The sequence below is a fragment of the Artibeus jamaicensis genome, unplaced genomic scaffold (genome assembly GCF_021234435.1).
Source record: "Artibeus jamaicensis isolate MK-2021 breed Jamaican fruit bat unplaced genomic scaffold, CSHL_Jam_final contig_866, whole genome shotgun sequence".
Lineage (NCBI taxonomy): Eukaryota > Metazoa > Chordata > Mammalia > Chiroptera > Phyllostomidae > Artibeus > Artibeus jamaicensis.
The window spans coordinates 442,067-464,243 of record NW_026521994.1 but is presented as its reverse complement, the minus strand read 5'-3'; the positions used below and the strand labels follow the sequence as shown (position 1 = coordinate 464,243).

The window sequence follows — 22,177 nt, the reverse complement described above, 5'->3', positions numbered from 1 at the left end:
ATAAGGATATATTGGGAAGATTTCTAAATAAAAGTTTTACAAAGGGGGCTGGACTTTGTGCTTGCATGTTGCACCCATAGGCCTGAGCATTGGGACATTAAAAGGAAAGGCACGAAAAGAACCTGGCTCCCCCGAGATGGGGGCCTCTGGGACCCAGCTGTCCTCTGAGGGAGAATCCTACCCCTCCGAGGGCTTCCCCAGTAGGGTTGCCATTCTTTTCCCTCTTCCAGGCCTCTCAGAAGGGGCCTCTTCCCAGCACTTGTGCACCAACACTTTCCAGTCAGGGCTGCCCCACGGGTATGGTTCAGCTCCCGTGGTTGGTCTGGTGCTTTATAAAAATAATTAAGTTTTTAGAGCAAGAGGATGGGAAGGAGAAAGAGAGGGAGAGAAATGTCGATGGTTGCCTCTCATATGCATCCCAGCCTGGGACCAAACCTGCAACCTAGATATGTGCCCTGCCCAGGAGTCGAAACTTTGACCTTCACTTCGAAGGATGACGCTTAATCAACTGAGCCACATGGTCAGGGTGGCAAGGTGCTTTATCAGAGGTTCAAGACAGATTAAGTCCTCACCAAAGGAGGCTCCCAGGTTCCCTGGTGGCTCCCAGTAGAGGCGGCAGCCCTTATTTCTGGCTCTTGATGGTTGTGGGGTGTAGGTCTCACATAGGGCTCAGGAATGGAGGCTGAGGCTTTGGGGTTAGCGAACAGAGACTTAGGAGTGGGAATACTCTTCAGAGGTGGGGCACTGGGTTCTGAGGAGGCCTCTGCATGGGGATGCTGGACCTTGGATCTTTAGGACCCCCAGTAGGTTGGGCAGGCATTTCCAGTGGAGTACCAGTCCTTTCTTGATTTCATTTAACAAATATTTATTAAGCACTTCTATTGAGCTGGGTATTGTTCTATGTACTGGGGATCCAGCCATGAAAAAAACAGTAATTCCTGTTCTTGTGTTGCTTAAATTCTAATAGGGAGACTATGAACACAGACATACACGATCACCATAAATGGGTTGATCATATGGTAAGTTAGAAGGCAATTAATATTAAGGAAAAAAGATGTGCCACGAAGGGAAGTCCAGGAAGTCCATTTTACCTAATGCTGGCTCCCCTTGGATGACTCATCTCGCCAGGTTTGGATCGTGACTGTCCTGTCCTGGGTGTTTCCAACTGCAGCTACGGGGGTAAAAGCTTAACAGTGCTTGGGGTCATGCTCTGGCCTGTAGGGAAGATCTTTGGTTTTTGGAAGACTGTGTGTCTCTCCCTAGCCCAGTGTTAGGAGGTCTCTGTGCAGGTGGGATGGTGAGTCTTAGCTCTGGGGCAGGGGGATCATTGGGGCCCTAGTGGTGACTGACAGTGATGGGTGGGTCCTGGACCCAGGATCTGACCTCTGCTTACAAGCCTGAGGAGCAAATGGTGAATGGATGAGGCACAGAGACAGAGAGAGGAGGCCAAGGCAGCAGTCGGGGAGGCGGGAGAACACTGGGAGAGTGTGGCGTTACAGAGGCTAAAGCAAATGTGGGGTGAGCCAAGCCCAGTGCCTCTGAGAGGTCCAAAAAAAGGCCTGACTTGTGGGCTGGATTTGGCAATGTGGAGGTCACTGATGCCACTGGTGAGAGCAGTGTCAGGGGGGCATGGAGGCATCTGCCTGACTTGTCATGGATGGAGCATGGAAAGGAGGAGCATCTGTTTCAGAAGGTCCTTTCCCAGGAGCGGGCGAGGCTGTCCGTCTGCAAAGAGGTCAGGAAGAGTCCATCAGCTCTGTGGCACCAAGGCAGAGATTCTGAGACTATCAAACGTCCAGGCTGCCCAGGGCCCGGGGATCATCTGGGCTAGTGTCCTTACCTGCAGATGAGAAGACGGAGGCCCAGAGAGGAAAGGAGTCTTCCCAGGGCCACATGTCCCGTAAATAATGGCAGCAGTGGCAGGCAGGGCAGAACCAGGCTTTCTGCCTCCCAGGACAACCTGTGCCCCCCACAGGGAAGGGGCCTTGCCTGAATGGCCTGCTGATCTTCCCAGCCTCACTCTCACCATCTGCCCTTCGTTCTCTGTGCTCCTATTGACCCTTTCTGGTCCATTTGTTTCTTTTTGTAACTATTCAGTGCTCATACTTTTTGTTTTCACCCATCCTCTGCTCCCACACTCCCTGCTGGTTAACTTGTCCTCAGCATTCAGGAGACTTTAGGGGGTCAGCCACCTCCTTTTTGTCCCCACAGGCTTTCCTTCGTTCTGTGCTGCCTGCTGCTTGTCCACTTGTCTGCTTCCTGATTCAAACACGAGCTCCTGGAGGAAAAAAAAAAAACCACGGTTGATTTGTCTCACCCTGTGTCAGACCTTTCCCAGGTCACGTTCTACATTTGTTGAATGAAAAGTTTCCCCCATATAGAATGTTTTAGCTGGGTTTTGAGGGCAGTATGGAATGAGAGGGTGGAGGGGAGATGAATGGGTGGGAGACAGGGTCACTTCTATAAAATGCCTGCTCTAGGTGCCCACCTAATACCACTGTCCTGGGCTGGTATGGGGCCAGTGACAGTTCTGGTTATCATACTGGACCTGGATGGAGTAAGGTGGGGTGATGAAGATGAGGAGGCTGTGTATCGGGTCTGTTCATAGCAGCCTTGCCTCCTCCTGCTGCCCGCTGTCTCCTTCCTACTTATAAAACAATGAACTGTCCCCAGCATCCAGCACACCCGCTCTGCCCCTGCGGCCTGTGTGAGCCAGGCAAGCACCTCTGACCAGCCTTCGGGGGACAGGCCATGGTGCTGGGCACAGTGTCAGGCAGCAGAGGCTCAGTCATCATGAGTCATAATAAGAAAAGAGCAAGACAAGATCACATAGGGCCCCCTCCATTGTCCAGCGGAGGAAATGAAGCCTAATGAGGGGATAGGACTTCACCAAGGGACCCAGGGTTTGAATTCTGGTCTGAATCCAAAGGTACACTGGGAGAGTGGCTCATTGGCCCTCAGGAGAAGAAGAAACAGCCAATAGGGAGTTGGTGCTCTTACAGCAGATAGGCCTGCACTCTGCAGTGGGGGAGATGGCAGCTCAGCTTGTCCAGCCATCTGCTCAGGGCCACGGGCGATCCTCGTGGGTTCTGGAGAGCTTGCCCACAGCAAGAGGTTCAGCTCAAAAACAGACTCCGGGGCAGTGAGGACAGTCAGTGTGGTGTCAGCTCTGGGAGGGAAAGGCTGGAGCACAGGTGGGACTAAGCAGGGAAGGCAGCTGGGCCACAGAAAGATCCCTTTGGGGTCAGGCTTACCTGGGTTTAAGGTACACTGGCACACTTACTATACCTGCTGTGTGACTTTGGGTAAGGCATTGAATCTCTCTGAGCTCCAGTTTCCTTGTCTGTTAAATGAAGATATTAACACTCATCTTACAAGGCTGTCTGTCATGTGATTTCAAAACAATATATGTTAAGTTGTTATGTTTTGGAGGAAGCAGCTTTATTAAACCCCATGGCTGGCACGGGGTTGGGGTAAGGCTGTACTTGGGAATGGCAGAATAAAGGAAAAGCATAAAAAAAGAAGTGGTCACAGCAGCAGGGATTTCTCTGGACTTGCCCCATGCTGGGCAAAGCTGGGGAGCTAGCAAGGGACCTTTCCTTGTCCCTATCCCTAGAGGGCTCATAAGCTGCATGGAAGTGGGGTATAGGGAGGGATGCAGAGCATTACAACCCTGGAGGCAAGTGCTGTGAGAGAGAGACACACACACACCCAGTGGCTTATGGGGATTGGTTCTGGCAATGGAGGCCCAGAGTAAATGTTTCTTGAATTGAAGGAGTTTGAGGAGGATGCTGGGGAAGACTTCCTGGAGGAGGTGCCATTTCCTTTCTTCCAGGAGTCTTTGCAGTGAGGCACAGCCTGATCTGAGCCCCAGCATCTTCTCTCGGTGGCAGAGTCAAGCCGCTCCAGGGATACTGTTCTTTCCTTCTGGGTGCCCTACTCCTGTCCTAGCTACTTAGGGTCAGGCAGGACTGGGCTGCCGGAGCTACCCAATGCCCACTGTGTCATTCTCTTGGCTCCTCCTTGTTCTCCCCCTCATTTGGTCCGAGCCCTGCCTCCCTCCCCAGCTCCTGGCCTTCTCTGTCCACACAATAACAGGATGTGATCCGTTCGAAGAGAGGAAGTGGGGAGGACGGGCAGTGCTGATAGTGCATTTCTGACTCTCCACGCCTCTCCTCCCCTTTGGACCAGCCCCTGAGTCTGCTTCCTCCCCCAAGCCATGCCCAGACCTCTCTCCAGGTTTGGGAGGGATCAGTTTAGGATCTTCAGGCTGCCCTCAGGCCCGTGTATGTGTAAGCCCACTGAAAGAAACACACTAGCCCTAAGCAGGACCTGCCCTCCTGGCTCTGGCTTTGCTGCCTGGAGACAATTGTCTGAGACATGAAGACTCAGAAGCTTGCCTGACAAGCTCTGGGCTCTAAAGTATTTTCTTGAGCTGCTGGAGCCTGAGGATGGCAAGTGGGTCCCTCAGCCTTCACATTAGCAGGGCTCCACCTACCCACCTCTTTCCCCAAGTCCAAGTAGGCCTGCCCCAAGGCAGTAGGGAGACAGTGTATCAAGAGGTCCGTGCCAAGCATTGGCTGTGCTCTGCCTTGCACAGGGTGGGGGGTGGGCTGAACAGATGGGAAAACTGAGACTCTAAGAAACAAAGGGACTTGTCTAAACTCAACATGAACTAAGAGCTAAACTGGAGCTAGAACTTAGGCCTCCTGATTCCCAAACTGGCATTCTTTAGACAGTGCTGTCCAATAGGGCTTTCTGTCGTGAAGGGCCTGGGCGATATTTGCCCTGCCCAGTGTGGCGGGCACTAACCACAGGCAGCTATGGAGCATCTGAAAAGTGGCTACTGCCACTGAAGAACTGAACTTTTCCTTTTGTTTCATTTGAATTCATGAAAACATAGACCTATTAAAGTGCCACTTTCCCCCGGAAGAGTGAAGTGGATGGAGACTCTGATCTGTCGGAGTGCAGAGATGTTACATGGATTCTCAGTGAAGAACAGGGTGTGGCAGAACCAGGCCAAGGGCTCCAGATCCCAGACCCAGGAAACCGGGGGAGCGGATGTGGGCCACCACAGGTCAGCCTCACTGCACTCTGTGTCAGCAGCTTATCTCCAAGGGATGTGCTCTCAGTCTGCTGTCTCACCTTCCGCATCCCCCAAGAACCCAGTGCAAGGGGACAGCCACTCCCATTCTACAGGTGAGGAAACGCTGAGGTCAGAGACCATGAGTGGTTTGTCCAAGATCAAGTGGGAGCCAGTTCTCTTACCCCATAGTGGGTGGAGCCCTGAACACTGCCAGGATCACTGCAGAGAAGGACCCCACAGTCCCAGCCCTTAGGATGAGACCATTCTGAGGGGAAATTAGAGGGGCTCCCCCTCCTCCCCCCCCCCCACACACACATTACGGGAGGGAGGTTTGGCTATTTGTTATTTCGTGTTCCCTGATTCTTAGAGAAGATAATCCCTCCTGGCTGGGTCTATCATGCAGATGGGAATCTGAAGATAACATCCCTTCCTCCTGCCTGGTCTCTACCCCTTTGTCATCCTATAATCAAGCCCCCTCCCCTCCCAGACCCCTGTCTTTCTGAGACCCAGTGGAGCGACGGGACCAGGGTGGAAAACCTTTTCCCATCCCATGCCTCGTGACAGCTCAGCCAGCTGAGACCCCTCGAGCTCAGGGTCCTCAATCCTTCCCAGCTCACCCTCTGCCGTCTGGGACCAGTGGTGCTCCGGGGTCCCAGGCTCTGAGCATCTCCAGGGGCCAGGCCTTCTGCCCTCTGGCTGTTCCCACACAGGCTGGCCAGGGCTCCTGCTTGGAGCGCTCCGCCCCTCTCTCCAGCTGCCCCCTGGGAGCTGCGTATTCAATGGGCTATCAGGCTTCCTCATCACTCCCACGCCCCCTCTCCATTACCCCTGAGTAGGTGGGATCCAGACAGACAGAGGCATTTCCAACCCCAAGTCCCCAGGCCACCCCTCCCAGGATGGCCTGGGACCTCAGCTCTGATGCGCTACCTGCCTTACCCTGCTCAGGATGAAGTCCCGGGAGGCTGCGATTCTGTTGTCTGGCAAAGGCGTGTTCTAAAGCAGCAGTCTAAGGGAGATCCCACTGTGCTGGGATTGCCCTGGCGGATGATGCCGACGGTACTAAGATTTGACTCCATGGGTCTAATGACGGGAAAGTTGAGGTCTCTAAGGCCCACAGAATGTATCACCCTAGGAGCCTTCATGCCATTCAGGGATTGGAGGCTCCCTTTGGCTTTGCCGCCTGCAGCAGACGGTGTGGCAATGTAAGGAAGGCTCACGGGGCAGGCAGGACAGGGTGGTGGCTGCCTTGCTTGGTTATTTTTGGGGGGAGGAGGGCAGGGTTGGCCACAGGACCCTTCAGGGCCCACATCTGCTCAGTTGGGGCTCTGCCAAAGCCGGGCTGGCCTGTCCAGTTGCCGGGCTGCAGTGAGGCTGGAAGCCTGGTTGGCAGTTTTTCTGTGTGATGCTAATGAGGGCAGTGGCAGGCGAGGAGGGGGAGGCAATGCTTTTGTCCTGCACTTGTCCTTGCTGGAGGGTCCTCAGAGAGACGAGGGGCCCCCCTCAGATCCAAGTGGCCATGATTAGCCTGCCATCACTCACTTTGTTGGCTCCCAGTGCTCGGGGGGGGGGGGGTGGGGTGGACAGAGATTGGGGAGGGAAGGACTCCCCGTGTTTTCCAGGGAGCATCCTAAAAAAATCACTCTAGTTTAAAGTTGGAGTGAAAAATGGGGCCCAAATTTCCCTCCAACATCTTCCCTTAAGGGGCTGCTGAGCTCCTCAACATGTTCCACATCCATCGTCTCTTACTTTCTCACCTCTAAGCCTTTGCATACCTGAGGAGCCTTCCCTGCTGACTGCCACCATGGTAACCGTTCTCTGTGTTAAACTCGATCTCAGATGCCGCATTACCTGGCTTCCGCCACAGGCAGCAGTCTCTCCTACTTCTGAACTCACAGAGCCCCTGGACCATATCTGGCCGTTGCTCACCATCTGCCCATAATTGAGTCCTGACCTCACCTCCTGTTTTTCTGTGAGCTAGTTGACACTGGCTGGGCCAGTGTGTCACTCACTGGCCACTCACCGGTGGCTCTTGGTTAACCGAGAGGGTCTTGGTTAACTTTTGAGCTTTTAAGAGAACTAGTAAATATCTGGTGAAGTGACCTGATTTTGCCTTTTTATGCACATTTAGTTTTTAAAGATTTTATTTATCTTGTTTTAGAGAAAAGGGAAGGGAAGGAGAAAGAGAGGCAGAGAAACATTGATGTGTGAGAGAGACATGAAGCAGTTGCCTTTCTCACGCCTGCAGCTGGCAGCCTGGCCCACAACCCACGCATGTGTCCAGATTGGGAATCGAACCAACGATCTTTCAGCCAGGGCTGCACATTTACTTTGTTTCATTCTAAATTATGAGTTTTAACCCCCTCCAACAAGCACTTCTTGTTATAAAAATTCTGGAAAGAATATAAGAAAAACAAACAAACAAACAAACAAATCACAAACTCAGTCTAAACTCAGAACATTTTTGTTGTTCATTCAGAAAAAAATCTGCATATTTTGCTCCAGTTTGAAATTATTTGTATTTTGTTTAACTTTTGCCTGCAGCCCCAGCCTTTTAAAGTCATTTTCATTTTGAAGGTCAAAGTCTGACCTTTCCAACGAAAGCTTCAAGGGTGAAATGGCCACATTGTTTGGGTGCGGCTCCTTGACCGAGTTTGGGGCAGTGGTGAACATGTTGGCCAACATGTGGCCTGTAATGCCTCTCACCGTCCCACTGGGGCTTCTGCTCTGGAAAAGAGTTGGTCTGGCACAGGGCAGTGCGGCTCAAACCTGTTATGCCCTGTTTCGACCTGGGAGATCCTAACACTTACCAGGTATCCTCAGCTACAAGTCATTCAGATGCATTGTTCTCCTGCCAATTCAGTGCAGCATTACCAGGAACAGAGGCTCAGAGAAGTGAAGCCTCTGTTCAGCTCACACAGCTAGTGGTGGGTGAGGGTCCTTCTGGGCCCCAGGAACTGCAGCGTTGAGACCCTGCACCCATTCCCTGCCCTTGCTATGCTCTACCTGCCTCCCTCCTGCGCAAGCTCGCAGCTCTTCCTTGCACAACTCTGGTGGCAGGGAGCTCACCACCTTTCAGGGCATCTCTGCCATCACTGGACAGGCTTTTCTCTCACTGAACCTAATCCAGCCTCTCTGTGACTCCTCTCATCTCCACCGGCTCCGTGCTCAGAGGGCACAGGCAGGGCACAGTTTTTCTCCCTGGTCTGGAACTGCCCCACGGATATTTGGGGACCGAGACCCTCTTAAGGTGGTTCCTTTTCAGGCTGCAAATATCAACTTCTCCAAATATTTAAGAGACTAGTGGCAAAATTAGTAACAAGGGAAGCAAACAGTTTTAGTTAGGATAACATACAATCAGTTGCATGACTCCAAAGGCCCTGAAACGTGAGGCATGCCTGCTGCTTGCTGTTGATCATACGTGGTAGGAAGGCCGTATGTGTCGCTGCTTTATTTTCCCTTCAGTTCAGATGGAGATGTACCCCCCAGTCCTTTTAAACAGGCATTTCTGAGGGCTGAGTCCTGGCCCAACTTCTCATCCTTCCCTGTCCTGGGCCTCATCATCCCTGTCTTCAGTTGCCATCCACAACCTTCTAGATCCCAAGACTCCCTTTCCAGCTCAGATGTCTCCCAAGATTGCTGGACGGACACGCCAAGCTGTGTCTGTGAACTGCCCTAGAACCCGCCGCTGGGCTCGTTGCTCATTGCGCGTCTCCTCTACTAACACCCGAGTGCCCAGGGGCAAGGCTGTGGAGCTATAGTGCTTTCAGTGGTGCTGGGCCCAGTACAGAGACTTCAGAAAGTTTTGTTAAGTGAATAATACATGTTCTCTCTGCCCCGCACCCTCCCCAACCTGCTGTTCTTCTAGTACTCTCCAGTTGGAAAAACAGCACCAACGTCCAAGCGTTGTCCAAGGCAGGGAACTAGGTACCACCTTGACTCCACTCTCCCGGATACCTTGCTCCCCACAGCCTTAGCCTACCAGCTGTAGCCCTTAAATTGCTCTTTGACCCTCCCACTTCTCTCTATGCACCATTTTAGTTAGTCCCAGCCACACCGTCTCTTTCCTAGGCACCCTCCACACCCCCTTACCCCCCTGCCCCCCAAAACAGCCCACTCTGTTTTGTTCACTGCCTTGTCTAATCCATTCTTTAAGCTGTGGTTGGGGAGAGCTTGCTGAAATGCTAGATTGCCCACATTACACCTTAGCCTAGAACCCTCTGATGGTGCCGCATTGTCTGTAACATAAAGTCCAAATTTCCTCACAGGTCCTGCAAGGCCCTCAGAACCCTTTTCCAACCATCCTCTGCTCCCTAACCAGGCAGCTCTCCCTGCCTGCATGCCTACCCTTCTGCCCTTTCCCAAACCCAGCACTTCAGACCTCTCTGTGTCCTGGGGGAGCTCCTCAGTGCCTGCCTGACATCTCCCACATGTACCTCTCCAGCCTGGACCTTGCCTCTTAATTCTAGGATCACATTTACATCCCCAAACCAAACTCATGACTCCTGCCCCTCCTGAAGCTTCCCTATCTCAGTCTATTCTAGCCGAGCAGACTCAAAACCTTGAAGCCGCCTTTGGCTTCTCTCTTTCTCTCGTGTTACAAATTATATTGGCTTTGCCCACAAAATCCGTCTCCTTTCCTGCCCTCTTCCCTCAGCCTCACTGCCTCAGGGCCTTTGCACTAGCTGTTTGTTCTCCTTCACGGCAAGATCCTGAGATGCTCTTCTCTCAAACAGCTGAGCTTCCTCACTTTCAGCTCTCTGCTCACATGTTGCCTCTTAAAGGAGCCTTTGCTGACAAATGTGTATAAAACGGCACTCCCTGCCCTGCCAGCACCCCATTCTCCTGATCCTTTTGTCTTTCCCATATTGCTCCATGACCTATTTTATCTATTTGTGTATGTCCTGGTTGACCCCTCTAGGGTGTTAACTCTGTGTAGGTGGGGACTTTGCTTTGTTTACCACTGTATTCATATATTTGTTATATGAATGAATAAACTTTATTTTTGATTTACTTTTAGAAAGAGGGGAAAGGAGGGAGAAAGAGAGAGAGAGAGGGAAACATGAATCCATTGCCTCTCACACACCCCCAACTGGGGATCTGACCTGCAACCCAGGTATGTGCCCTGCCTGGAAATCAAACCTGGGATCTTTCAGCTTGTAGGCCAGTGCTCAATCCACCGAGCCACACTGAGCCGCATCTCAAGTTTAATGAATAAACTTGAGACTTACTACTTACTACCTTTTTAAAAATTTTCTAAGACTAAATGGCATCTTCATTTATATAACTTTAGCATCCTTTTATGTCCTTTGAAACATTTGGTGCAACTGAAATTAGAAAATTGTACAACGTAAGCTCTATCTTGGTCACAACTGTATTTCAAGTCCTGTGTCACACACTAAATCTGTGTTGAATGAATGAAAGCAAGCCAGAATGCTGTCTGGAAAACTGATCAAAAGTAGGTGCTTGACAGAGGGACTGAGCCCTGGGCTAGACATAGGGATGCCTGGGGTTTCACCCTACCTCTCCTACTAACTTACTGTTTGACCTTCAGTCAGTGACTGTCTTTTCCTGGGTCACAGTTTCCCCAGCTGAAAAATGAGGAGCAAGATGGCTCTACTCAGGATGAGCCATTACGCCAGGAGAGACTGTGATTCCGGAAACCAGCACCCCAGCTTGGTGCCACTGCAGGCCCGTGGCCTTGGGCAGGACAGCAGGGCTGTGCTGAACCACCAGGTAAAGATTTTGCCTGGGGACCTCCGATGGCAGGCCGGGCTCCGGGCACAGGGCCAGCCCTTGAGTTTCTTGGCTGAGCGAGTGGGCAGCAGGAGGAGGTGATTGATCTTCCCTGCTGGGTGGTCCTGGCCATAAATCTCACTGGTCCAGCAGAGTTGCCTAGGACCCAGGAGTTGCAGCTAGCACATTCCTTGGCTTGGCTGGCTCAGAGGGGTGCTTTCTGCCCCTTCCAGCTTCAAGGCACAGGGCCTTCTAGAGTGGTGAGCACCCATCTGATCTGACCATAGCTCCCGCCCTGGCCTGCGTCCTTAAAAACTTCTGTCTAGAGAGTGTCAATCTTTCTCCAGGTCTGACCTTGAGATCACTAGCATTGCTTTGAGCCAAACTGCCCAAGGCTTCCAGGTGATCCAGGACTTCTTAACCTTTTCTGTGCCTTGAGTGGTCTGAGCAAGCCTAGGCACCCCTTCCCAGACTGGAGGTTTTTAAATGCATTCAGTAAAATGTGTAACATTGCAAAGGAAATCAATTATACTGAAATACAGTTATCAAAATATTTAAAGTATAAGTTTGTAATATGGTGAGTTATGTGTATTTTTATACTGTGTGAAATAACACGACCCAGCAGAAGGTCCAGTGGCTGTTATACACCCACAGTGATGAGCACCAATGGCGTCTCCAGTTACCTGACACAACTGTATGGTGATAGAAAAATATCACAGAGGCACTTTGTTTTGATGCCTTCATTCCTAATGGAAGAAGATGGTAACTTTCAGTTAGAGGTTAGTGAATAACAGATGTGATGTATTCCCTGAGCAAGTTCATGAAGCCCTGAGTTCTGTCCATGCACCCTTGTGAAGGGATTGCTGAGTCAAAGGGGAACCGGGCAAATGAAATGCTGAGTCTGAGAGGAGACACAGTCCTCACAAGCCCCCTTCCTCAGAACCTGATTACGACATGAAAATCTATTATAATCTGTTAACAGAGTCACAGAGTCACAGGCTTCCAGAGCTGCAAGGGCCAGACCCCTTATGCAGATGCCCCTGCTGGATGAGTTGTCTCCTTGCTTCTGCTTGTGCACCACTAAGGATGGGGAGTTCACTCTCATTCTGAGACTGGACAGCTCCAACTTCTCTGAGGTATGATGACATATAGAGATGAATCAGATGGAGGCTATGTCCCCCCTCCCGCCCCCGGCTAGAGGATAGAAAGAAAGAAGGAACCAACACAAACTAAAATGCTACTGCTATCTGTCAGGCCAGAGGTAGGCACTGGGTATACTGAGACTTGCTGCCTTACAGTGCTTTCTGGGGGTGCACTCAGGCGTGGTGCTCAGTACCTGGTGCTGGGGTGACAGAACATGATGCCTTCCCTCTGGGGAGACAGACATTAAGGGAGTGAACACAGAAACCAATATGTAATTGCAACTGGTGATTAACAGCTATAAAGAGACGAGCAGGGAGGACTCATACAAGGAGAAGGACTCACAAGAGGAGTAACTTCATATGGGGAAGAGAGGAGGTCAAAGCAAGCTCCTTGGAGAAAATAGTAATTTAGGCAAGACTTAGAGGAGCTGGCAGCATCTGCCAGGCAAATGGGACGGGAATTCCAGGGCAGGCGGAGGGGAGAGCAAGTGTGGGGAGGCCCTGATGCAGGTAAGAGCTGGGCTACTGCTGACTGACAGGAGGCTCTGGGGCCACAGGAGGCTGGAGAGGAAGGTAAGGGCAGGGCATGGAGTCTTCAAGCCCCTGCGAAGGAGTCTGCATATTGTCTGAAGAGCTACTGGAAGCTGTTGCGGGGTTTAAGCAGGATCTGTTTGAAAGAATCAAAGTCTCCAGGTGCTCTTAGGCTTGCAGCAAAGACCTTAACAAGACAAAATATTATAAGAATGAATGAAAAAAAGCTTTTATTTCTGTGCTCAAAACATCCTGCTTTCCCTCCGGCTGAGCTCTCTGCCTAGATGCCTTCTTGGGGCTGCTTTTCTGCTCACTCCAACAATTCAGCCAACTTTTGTCCTAGCACCACCTCTTCCAGGATGCGGGCCTGAACAATTCAGTCCTCTGCAATTCCCCACAGCACAGCCCTGAGCATGCCATGCTCACTGTTCTCAGCATTGCTGCTTGCATGATAGTGCCCACTCTCCCTTCCTCCAAACCATCCCGGATGGGGGTGAAAGTGAGGGGCTGGAGGGAGGGGAGCTGCAGAATCTTTAGCTGTAAATTGTCCCCCCCCCACACACACACCCGCCCTCTGGGTCGTCTGGGATTGGAGCTGAGCTCTGCCACCTGCTGGCAATAACTGGAATGGCAGGCAAGGTGCCGTGGGGAGAGAGGGGACTCAGGGGAATTAGGCCCACTTGGGCTTTTCTGAAGGGTAAGCCCACGAGGTTTAGCTAGACAGGCCTCTCCAGAAAGCCTGATGATGCCAGATGGCAGAGCTGGGCTGGGAACAGGAAGAAGGAACTGAGCATTGGCGGAACAGCAGCTCAGAGATGAGGACACAAGGTCCAACCCCACAGGGCTCCTGAAGCCTGAGTCCAGATGTTGGGTCTAAGCCAGACCAGCAGGGGGGCCCAACTTGTTGCCATGGGGACCCATGGCCGTGTACATACAGCTGGGGAACTGACCCCTGCCATCAGCTGAACGAGGACACCCAAAGAGCAAGGACCAGCCTCAAAGCCAGTGTCCACCCACACCCCCCCCTTCCGGAACAGCTTGTTTTGCTCTAAAGCTTGGGACTTTGACCTGGGAGGTGTATTTTCCTCTTGTTGGTCACCTGATGTCCTTCCTGCTTATCTCCCTCCCCCATCATCCCCAAAGTGTGGCTCAGGGAATCCTTCCCCTTCCCCAGGAGTTTTAGGGATGCTCAGGTGAGGGAGGTAGGACCTGGGACTTGGGGACTGATGGGAGAGGCTGGCTGCTCCTGTGAGTCACCAGCTGGTAGGGGCTCACAGGAGTTACTTCCCTGCCCATGTCTTCTTGGATGTCTCCTTTCTGGGTTTCTGGAGCACCCCCTCTCCTGGGGTTCCTTCCTCCTGCTCCATCCTGACTCCTCTTTGATGAAAGACCCTCGTGTGTTGGGGCGGTGTCCTGGCCTCTTGCTGCTTCCTTCCTTTCCCCTGTTCCCCTCTCATCACACGTGAATGCACACACATGCATGCACACACACCCCGAGAGACCATGCACTCTCATGCCTCAGCAACTTGCACTGTGCCACAGATAGCTCCTAGGTTTTGCTCTCTGCTCCAGGGATCCCACTGCCTTCTGGACATTTCCTTCTGGAGGGGCAGCAGGCACCACAGGCATGATATTCCTAAGCCTGTAGCTCATGGTTCCTCCTGAATTCTGAAACTTGCTCTGCCTTGTCCTAGGCACCACCATTCACCAGCCACCCAAGTCAGAATCCGGGAAACGCCTGCAGCTCCTCCCTGTTTCTCACCACCCACACCAAGCTAGTCACTGTCTTCTAGCAACCACATCCCATCTATTGTACCTCTTCCAAAGGCTTCAGATCTGTTCCTACTGCCACTGCCCTGATGCAGGCCATCGCTGTGGTTGTGTGACTGCTGTAGCAGCCTCCCCATGGTCTCCCTCTCTCCAGGCTTTGTATTTCCTTTTCATTCTCCACTCACTGCCTAGAAGTGTTTTCTCAAATGCAAACCTGACTGCATGACTCCCCTTAAAACCCTTGAAGAAGACATTGTGGATGTTTGTTAAATTCAACCCTGATCCTTGCATTCCAGGCAGTGATTCTGTGGCTGTTCATTAACATGCATGGTGCCTACTCTAGACAAATTTTGTGCCAGAAGATTCTGAGGACATTAGGTTGGGGTAGAGAAGCAGAACAGGTCATACATATATGAGAGGTGCCACTTGACTCCAAGCCAAGTCTCCCTCGATTGCCTTGAGACACCCCATCTTTGGGTGGAAGTGGGCCTACTGCACTGCCCTGTGCACACCCCACCCACGTCCATGCCCAGACACGTATAGGAAGCAGGGACAAGCCATGATATCCAAGTGCTGCCCCGAGAAGACCTGTTCTACATAGAAAGAACTGCCCAGGAGGTCCTGTGAACAGCAGCTTGATGGCTTCTGGCCAGGGAAGCTGGGGAGGGGTTTCTAGCTCATGCCCTGGATTCTGGCAACCCTCCGTCTCTAGGATTTCACCCTGGTCTGCTGGCTCCTTCTTTCATGGTATCTAAGGAGCTGGACTTTCAACATCTCTGGCTTCCCATACTCCTGGTCCTGGGGAGTGGTGGGACAAGGAGACCCAGCATAACCCTTGACCCCAGGCCTTGACAGGTCCTTGGGTCATTCTTAGTTCCTGAGCTGGAAGGCCTGATGGACTCTGTGTGATCCTGAGGGTTGAGGGCCTAGGAATTCTGGCCCTGCATGGGGCCTTGCCACCTGAGGGTGTCTGTTCTTTGCCCTCCACAGCAAGGCTGAGTTTTGCCACTTGTATTCCTGTGGTGGGTGGAGGTGAATCAGAGGTGTGTGTAAAGACTTCTGACCAAGTCCAGATCCTGTCCCAGGGGGGTTCCACCCAGATTCCAGGAACCACATGTGGGGCCAAGAGGAAGAGCTGAACTGAGCCAGGTTGGCGGGGCTACGCAGGGAAGGCTGGGGACTGGGAACCTTAGGCCCTCTGTGGTGACCCCCATGGGAGAGGGTGGATTGAGAGAGCTACTGAGCTGGGCCAGGAGCCAGCGCTGTGCAGGACTGTTCCAGGACTGTGTCCCAGGACTGGGTCTTGGCTGAGTAGGGACAGGTGAGGGGAGAACAGTAAATAGGACAGGTTCCGTGGGAGGGGACAGCTTTGACCTTTCTCTAGCCTCTGGGGTTTCCCCACTCTCTCCCAGCCAGCCAGCAAATGTCTTAATCCTACTGTCTGCCTTCCAGGAGGCCCCACCCGTTGGATTCACTGTATGTGTCACCTCTTATCCCAGAGCCCAGCCCCTCAGCCAGGAAGGGGGGCCTGATGTAAAAACTCCAGGAAGGTCTGGGGCTTGGAGGGATGGCCCCCGACTCTCCCCATGCTCCCCTGGTCCACAGACCCACCTCCTTAGCCAGCCTTCTAAAGGTGACCTCAAATGCCAGCTCCTGTGGGCTGGGCCCTGGCCAGGGAGGCCAGGCCTGGCAGCTCATTACCATGGGAGGGAGGGCAGTTTCTCTCCACTTTCCCTCCTCCTTCCCCCCTCGCCTTCTTCCTTACCAGTTCCTCTTGTCCGGGGCCAGACTGAGCTCGGGTTGATCTCAGCTCACACCAGCAGCCCCCACAGCTGCTCTAGGAGCCCTGACACCAGCAGCCAGAGGGAAGGCCCAGGAGCTGCCTGCAGCCATGTCAGCCCTCAGCCTGGTCATTCTGGGTCTGCTCACAGCGGTGCCATCTGCCACCTGTCAACAAGGTTAGCACAGGACTGAGCCTGCAAGGTGGCTGTGTGGTGTGGATGGCTGGGCTGGGTGCTGGCAACCCAGGTGTGGATGGCGGGGGGGTGGTCTTGTGACCTTCATCACCACCTTTGACATCTGTAGCTTGGAGGAGGGAACAGGGGCTGGGCTGGTGGAGGGACCTCCAAAGGCAGAGACCTCAGAGCCAGGCTTCTGCCTGTGACTTGTTTTCAGCAAATGAGAAATGCAGGCAAGAGGGGAAATTTGGGTCTCGGATTGGGGAGAGGAGTTGAGAGCCAAGCTCTAGGAGCAGAAATTTCCCTAGAGATGGCTGCGTCCTGAGAACAGGGGTCAGGGCTGCAAAGAGGGTGACAACGGGGCCCGACCCCTTGTGCCAGGAAGGAGCAGAACTGTCACTGGTTTGCCCATGGCTTTGGCCTAAGTTCTTCTTTTGGTTTCTTGGTAGGGGACAGTGCCCCGGTATGGTCCCCACCATATACCTCAGCTCTTTGTCCAGCTCTGCCTCTCTCTTGTTCTGTGGCCTTGAACAAATCACTGCCCTTCTCTGAGACTCAGCTTCCTCATCCACCTAACGAGGACAATAAATCCACCCTGCCTACCTCCCAGGGTGGCTGCTGCGTCAGGGGTGTGGGAGGGCTTGGCACCGGAGAAGCACCACGCCCCAGGATCTGTCTGCCCTGCATTGTAAGGGCACTTATGTAGCCAAAGTCTGGGGACTCTGCAGGTGGAATTTGGGTCCAGAGGGGGCTGGCAAAGATTCTTGCAGGGTGCCCTCCTAGGCAGGTACCCTGAGCTCTCCTACACATCTGCGTCAACTCTGTTTCTGGGAAAGCTTCTTGGAAATTGAAGACCAGAGGGGTTGAGTAACTTGTATGGATCACAGAGCAGAGCAAGAGGGACAGGGGTCAGATCACTTGTCTCCTACCCCATGCTCTGTCCCTTGCTCTGTGTCTCACCCTAGAGTCCAATGGAGGAAGAGGCTGGGACTGTAGCCTCTGGTGTACTTGGAGGGAGCTGGCTGCAGAGTTTGGAGGAAGCAAGGAGGGGCCTCCCAGGGCTTGAGCATTAACTCCTGATTCTTGAGCAACCACTAACCTGAGGAAAAATTGAGTGTCAACTGTTGTGTTTTGGGGGGTAAACAATGAGCCAAAAACATTGATTTTTGGCAAGTATGGAACTCAGAGTAAACACATTGTGAATCTTTTGTTACCCAAGGAAAGAAGCCAGATCTGACCTGGCCACAGAGTTCCGAGACCCTTCCCTACCTCCTTCTCAATACCTGCCAGGCTCAGAGGGGGTTCAGAAAAAGCCTTCCCTACAACAGGAGGGCTTTAGGGTAGACTCAAGGAAGGACTTTTGAGTGAGGGGGAGGCAGAATAAGATTTCTGATGCCCAGGCCGGTCCCTCAAAATACAGGATGGCAGTAGGATGCAGGTGTTTTGGCCTGGAGGCAGGACCCTCTGAAGCCTCCTGTTAGCTTCTGTGCCCTCTGAGACCTCTGCTTGCTGCTGTGTGCATGTCCTCTGGAGGGGCCAGCTCCCTCAGGCTCAGAGAGCACAGTGATGTGCAGGGAGATAAGAGCCCTCTGAGGCTGCCAGTGGCTGAAGGCAGAGACTTCTAGGAAACTTTGAGGGTTAGAGTTGGTGTCAAGAGTTGAATTTAACTCTTAAGGGCCAAAAGGCAGAAAGAGGGCCTTGACCTGTTCTCTGGTCTACTCCTGGGCACCTAGTGCGAGGAGCTGAAGGGGGCCAGGTTTTGAAGCTTTTTTCCTGGCCCCCAAGACCCAGAGGAGAGCCTCTCTGTCTTGCCTTCAAAGATGTTCTGTCCCACCCCTCTCTCCAGGCACCCCAGCAACCCTAGCCCGGCCTAGGTCATTCCCATGCCCTACCCAGCACCAGAGAACCCTTGTCACAGAACAAGATCTTCCAGATGCCAGCCCAGTGGTATCAGCCCTGGCCTGCCCCAGCCTCTGGGAGTTGGGGAGGAGGGGAGCCACTCCTGGTTGGCGGGACCCAGGCCAGCTCTCCAGGGGGCTGCCCTTTTGGTCCCTGGAGCCCAGGCACTCCCTGGGGGGCCCTGCATGTGATCCGTGATGGGGGGGTGTTGTTCTGGGCTATGTGGACCTCAGACATAGTATTCTGATGTTTGTTCCCTCTTCAGCTCCTTGTTCCTTCTTTGAACTTGCGTCTTCTTTCCTCCAAACCTCCACCCCTTTCTTAGGCTCAGTGGAGGGTCAGATGGATCCTCCTTCCTACCCCTGCTGCTGCAGTATGTCTCCTCTGGTCTTGGCAGGTGGCTGATAGCCTCTGACACAGGCCTCAGCCCTTGGCATGGGCTGCCCTCCCTCCCTTGCTCTGCACTTGCTGTCTCACTGTGTCTCAGACTACAGTAGCACCCCCCTGCTCCCCTCTTTCCAGGCCTGGGGAACCTGCAGCCCTGGATGCAGGGCCTTATTGCTGTGGTCGTGTTCCTGGTCCTTGTTGCAATCGCCTTTGCTGTCAACCACTTCTGGTGCCAAGAAAAGCCGTGAGTGCTTTCTGGGGCCCTCGGGTTTGGGACACCATGGACAGGGTGGCCCCAGGACCATGGCTACTGCTCCAGCAGCAGTGAGAAGGGCCTCAGAAACCCTGAGTCCAGTCCTCTCACTGTGTGGAAGGGACACTGAGGCCCGATGTCTTGGAGACTAAAGCGCCAGCTGGCCAGCTCCCAGACCTGCCTCTGATGGCCCCACAGCTCTGGTGCTCACACACTGTGAGGTCAGGGAAGTGTCTTCTCCTCCTGGAGTCTCAGTGTTTCAATCTGTATAGTTGGGACAGCCGCCCGGCCTGCGATGGGGGCCATAAAAGCCTCTGGAAAGGGAGGCTCTGTCCTTCCTTGGGGTCAGCTGCTGTGCCACATGCTGGGGTACAGAAGGGTAGTTGACAGAGAACTCCTGCATTCCCGACTTCCCAGACTGGAAGGGAAGGCAGACATGGAAGCAGCCATCACAAGTGCAAGTCCTGGTGCTGAGGGGAGTGCAGAGAGCACTGCAGGCCTGGCCTGGTCTGGGGACTAGGATGTGGTCCAAGAAGGCCTCCATCTGATTGCACTTTCTTCCCAAAGCCTGAAGAATGAGGAGGAGCCAGCTTCAGGACAGGGTGGCACCGGAGGGGCTGCAGTGAGGGCAGAGTGCCCCAGGGCCCTGAGTCAGTCATGGCACTGAGGGAGAGGGTTGTGGGCTGAAATCTGGCCCACTCTGCACTTGCCAACCTTGGGGCAGGGCTGCAGCTGCCCCAGCTCTCACTACAGCTCACTGAGGGAACACAAGCACCTCACGGGTGGAGACAGGGTAGGAGAGGTCCCAGGAGAGCTGGTGAGGAAGGCAGGGCCAGGGCGAGGTAGATCCTTCTACACCAATGCCCCAAAATGTGGGCTTCTCCTTAGTGCTGTAGGAATCAAGTGAAAGTTACAAGTGGGTCTATGCCTGAGCCAAATCACTCTGCACCTCGTGGTGGATATGGGGGGTAGGGGCCTGTCTGCAGGTGAGGAGAGCCATGAGGCAGCAGGGCGTGAGGTCAGGGGAGGGTCTGGTCGCTAGCAGTGACAAGGGGATGGAGAGCAGGGACAGGTCTAAGCTGTCTGCTGTGTAGGTGTCAGACTTCCTGGGAGTTGGGGGAGGAGGACAGCGATTGGCCAGAGGGAGGAAGGACAGGGAAACATTCAGCCTTCTGACCACAGCCTAAGACAGAACACCAAAGCAGACCTGGGGCAACTGCTGAGTTTAATCTGGGACACACTAAAGTCTGAGGAGCCAGTGGGATTTCCAAGGAAAGGTGAGCAGCGGTAAGGCTCCCTGTGACCCTCATGAAAGCAGTTTCCTGGGAGGTGAGGGCAGAGGCCCCACTCAGTGGGTTTAAACTTAAATAAGAAGCCAGGAGCTTTTCCCTGCAAGGGTTTCCTTTCTCCACTCACTCAGCTCTGTCTTCAGTGACTGTTGACCGTGCTGCTTCTGCTGCCCAGGAAAGGTCTGTGGAGATCTGGGCAGACCCTGAGTTCTGCTGGATCTGTTCTGGGCTGAGCTGAGGCCAGAAGAGTGAGGGAGACTGGGAAGGGCCTCAGATCAATCTCTTGCTAGTCTTGGGCTGGGACCTGAGGCTGCCACTGTGGAGCAGGGACAAAGGTGTAAGAGTCCAGGGAGGGGGCCAGAATCGGGTGCTGACAGGGGCTTCTGCCAAGAGGCAGCAACCTCTGCCCTTGGACTTATGAAAACTGGAGCCCAGAACAGGGCCTTGCTGGACATGGGGAGGAGGGGGAACAAAAGGGAAAGGGGTCCAGAGAGCCCTACTTATGAACTCTGTCCACAGGGAACCCCAGAACTCTGCCGTGCCCATTGAAAACAAGGCAGACGGGATCCTGGTAGGGACGGAAGGAAAGTACTCCTCAATGGCGGCCAGCTTCAGGTGAGATGCTCCAGGGGCCTATGGGGACCTTGGGACCAAGTGCTTCTGACAAGGGAGTGGGGTGGGGGAAATGGGGACTCATGTGGGGAAGAGCTTAGCGAGGGGAGAAGGTTCAGTGAGGGGAACTGGTGAGCCACAGGGACTTTATGTGGGCTGCAGGGCTCCGAGGGGACAAGAAGCCTTAGTTTGGCGAGAGGGCCCAGGAAGGGGATGGGGACTTGGTGGGGCAAAGGGCTCAGTGAGTGGATTGGGACTCAGGGAGGGGTGCAGTGGGAAAAAGAGGGTTGATGAGGGACAGGGACCCTGAAGGGATGAGTGAAGGGACTCAGAGTGGGGAAAGAGCTCAGTAGGGAGATGGACTCAATGGGGAGGGGTCAGCAGGGACTGTATGGAGGAGGAATGTGGGGTTCAGGGAGGTGGTGCTGAGAAGGGAAGTTGGTGCTCCAGTCTCAGGTGCACAAGACCAGATGTGGTCAGGGGAACCCCCTTCCAGGACTCAAATGTTTTATTCTGAAAGATACTGTTCTCACAAGCACAGGCTGGGGCAGAGAGAGAAGGGGATGGGATGGAAGGTATAATGACCACTGTCATCCTCTTTCAGATCTGATGAGCATGAGAATGCATATGAAAATGTCCCTGAGGAGGAGGGCAGGATGCGGAGCACCCCCATGTGATCCCACTTGCCTGTGGCCACCAGCACCAACCCTGGGTGCCTGGAATCAATGCCCCTCCTCTGGGCAGGAATCTACTGTATTAGGCTGACTCCTTGAACCCAACCCTGCCTTGAATTGTCCCAGCCAAGTTCAGAACTCAGACTGCGTCTAGGTTAGGGCTCAGCTGTGGCTCTGGGGTCTCCTGGTAGCTACTCAGTTCAATTCCGTAGGCCCTTCTGAAAGAGACAGTCAGCTCAGCACCTCCCATCCTGCCTCACATTTCCTTCCTTCACTGTTGAAATGGCCCTTATTTCTGTGAAATAAAGACTTTTTGTACTTCCAAGGCTGAGGCTCCAGGCTCAGAAACAGCCCCTCATGCTTCCAGACAGCCCTTATCTTGCTTTCTGCACCATGACAATCACCTTCCAAAGTCACCGTCGTGGTGGCTTTGGCAGATTACCCAGGAAGTCCTCTCTGGGAAGTCCTATGGGGCCAGGGAGCTCTCCCACTCTACCCTTACTCCAGGCAGCACCGACCCCCTCCTCCATGCTGCCTGGCATTGTGGCACTGTGGTGGGCTCACTTATCTCTCATCCATTCAGCCCTAAGCCCGCCCCTGCCCCCTGCATAGCCTCTCTCACTGGGCTTTGGGTGTAGGGAGCACCAGGAAAGTCTTGGGCTAGGATTTAAGAAGCCCAGATCTGAGTCCCCACTCCTCTCCTGACTTGCTATGTGACTTTGGGAAAATCTCTGTTCTCTCTGAACAGCAGCTTCCCCTCTGTGGCAGGTTTGGCCAATGTCACCACAGACTCCCAGTCCAGGGGTGGGGATGGAGTCAGGGTCCCAGGGAGAATGAAGCTGG

At 53.5% G+C, this 22,177-nt stretch overlaps 1 protein-coding gene and 1 long non-coding RNA gene across 4 annotated transcripts; one reads left to right on the top strand and one right to left on the bottom strand.

Annotated features, from left to right (window-relative positions):
• Positions 1–41: 41 nt before the first annotated feature.
• On the bottom strand, positions 42–14,476 carry LOC128628605 (uncharacterized). 3 transcript variants are annotated; one of them, XR_008393034.1, is made up of 6 exons: positions 14,309–14,476; positions 3,289–3,343; positions 3,001–3,183; positions 2,489–2,548; positions 1,841–2,278; positions 42–1,725 (listed from the first exon to the last, which is right to left on the bottom strand). It is a non-coding gene; the product is annotated as an uncharacterized LOC128628605 (long non-coding RNA). The 3 variants fall into 3 exon arrangements; XR_008393032.1 differs by having other exon boundaries at positions 3,001–3,343; XR_008393033.1 differs by lacking the exon at positions 2,489–2,548 and having other exon boundaries at positions 3,001–3,343.
• A 1,529-nt stretch (positions 14,477–16,005) lies between these two features.
• On the top strand, positions 16,006–21,659 carry PDZK1IP1 (PDZK1 interacting protein 1). The gene is made up of 4 exons (XM_037132708.2): positions 16,006–16,220; positions 18,642–18,750; positions 20,568–20,663; positions 21,265–21,659. The coding sequence occupies exons 1-4, from the start codon at positions 16,154–16,156 to the stop codon at positions 21,335–21,337; spliced, it is 345 nt and encodes a 114-aa protein (XP_036988603.2). The 5' UTR covers positions 16,006–16,153; the 3' UTR covers positions 21,338–21,659.
• The last annotated feature ends 518 nt before the right edge of the window (positions 21,660–22,177 follow it).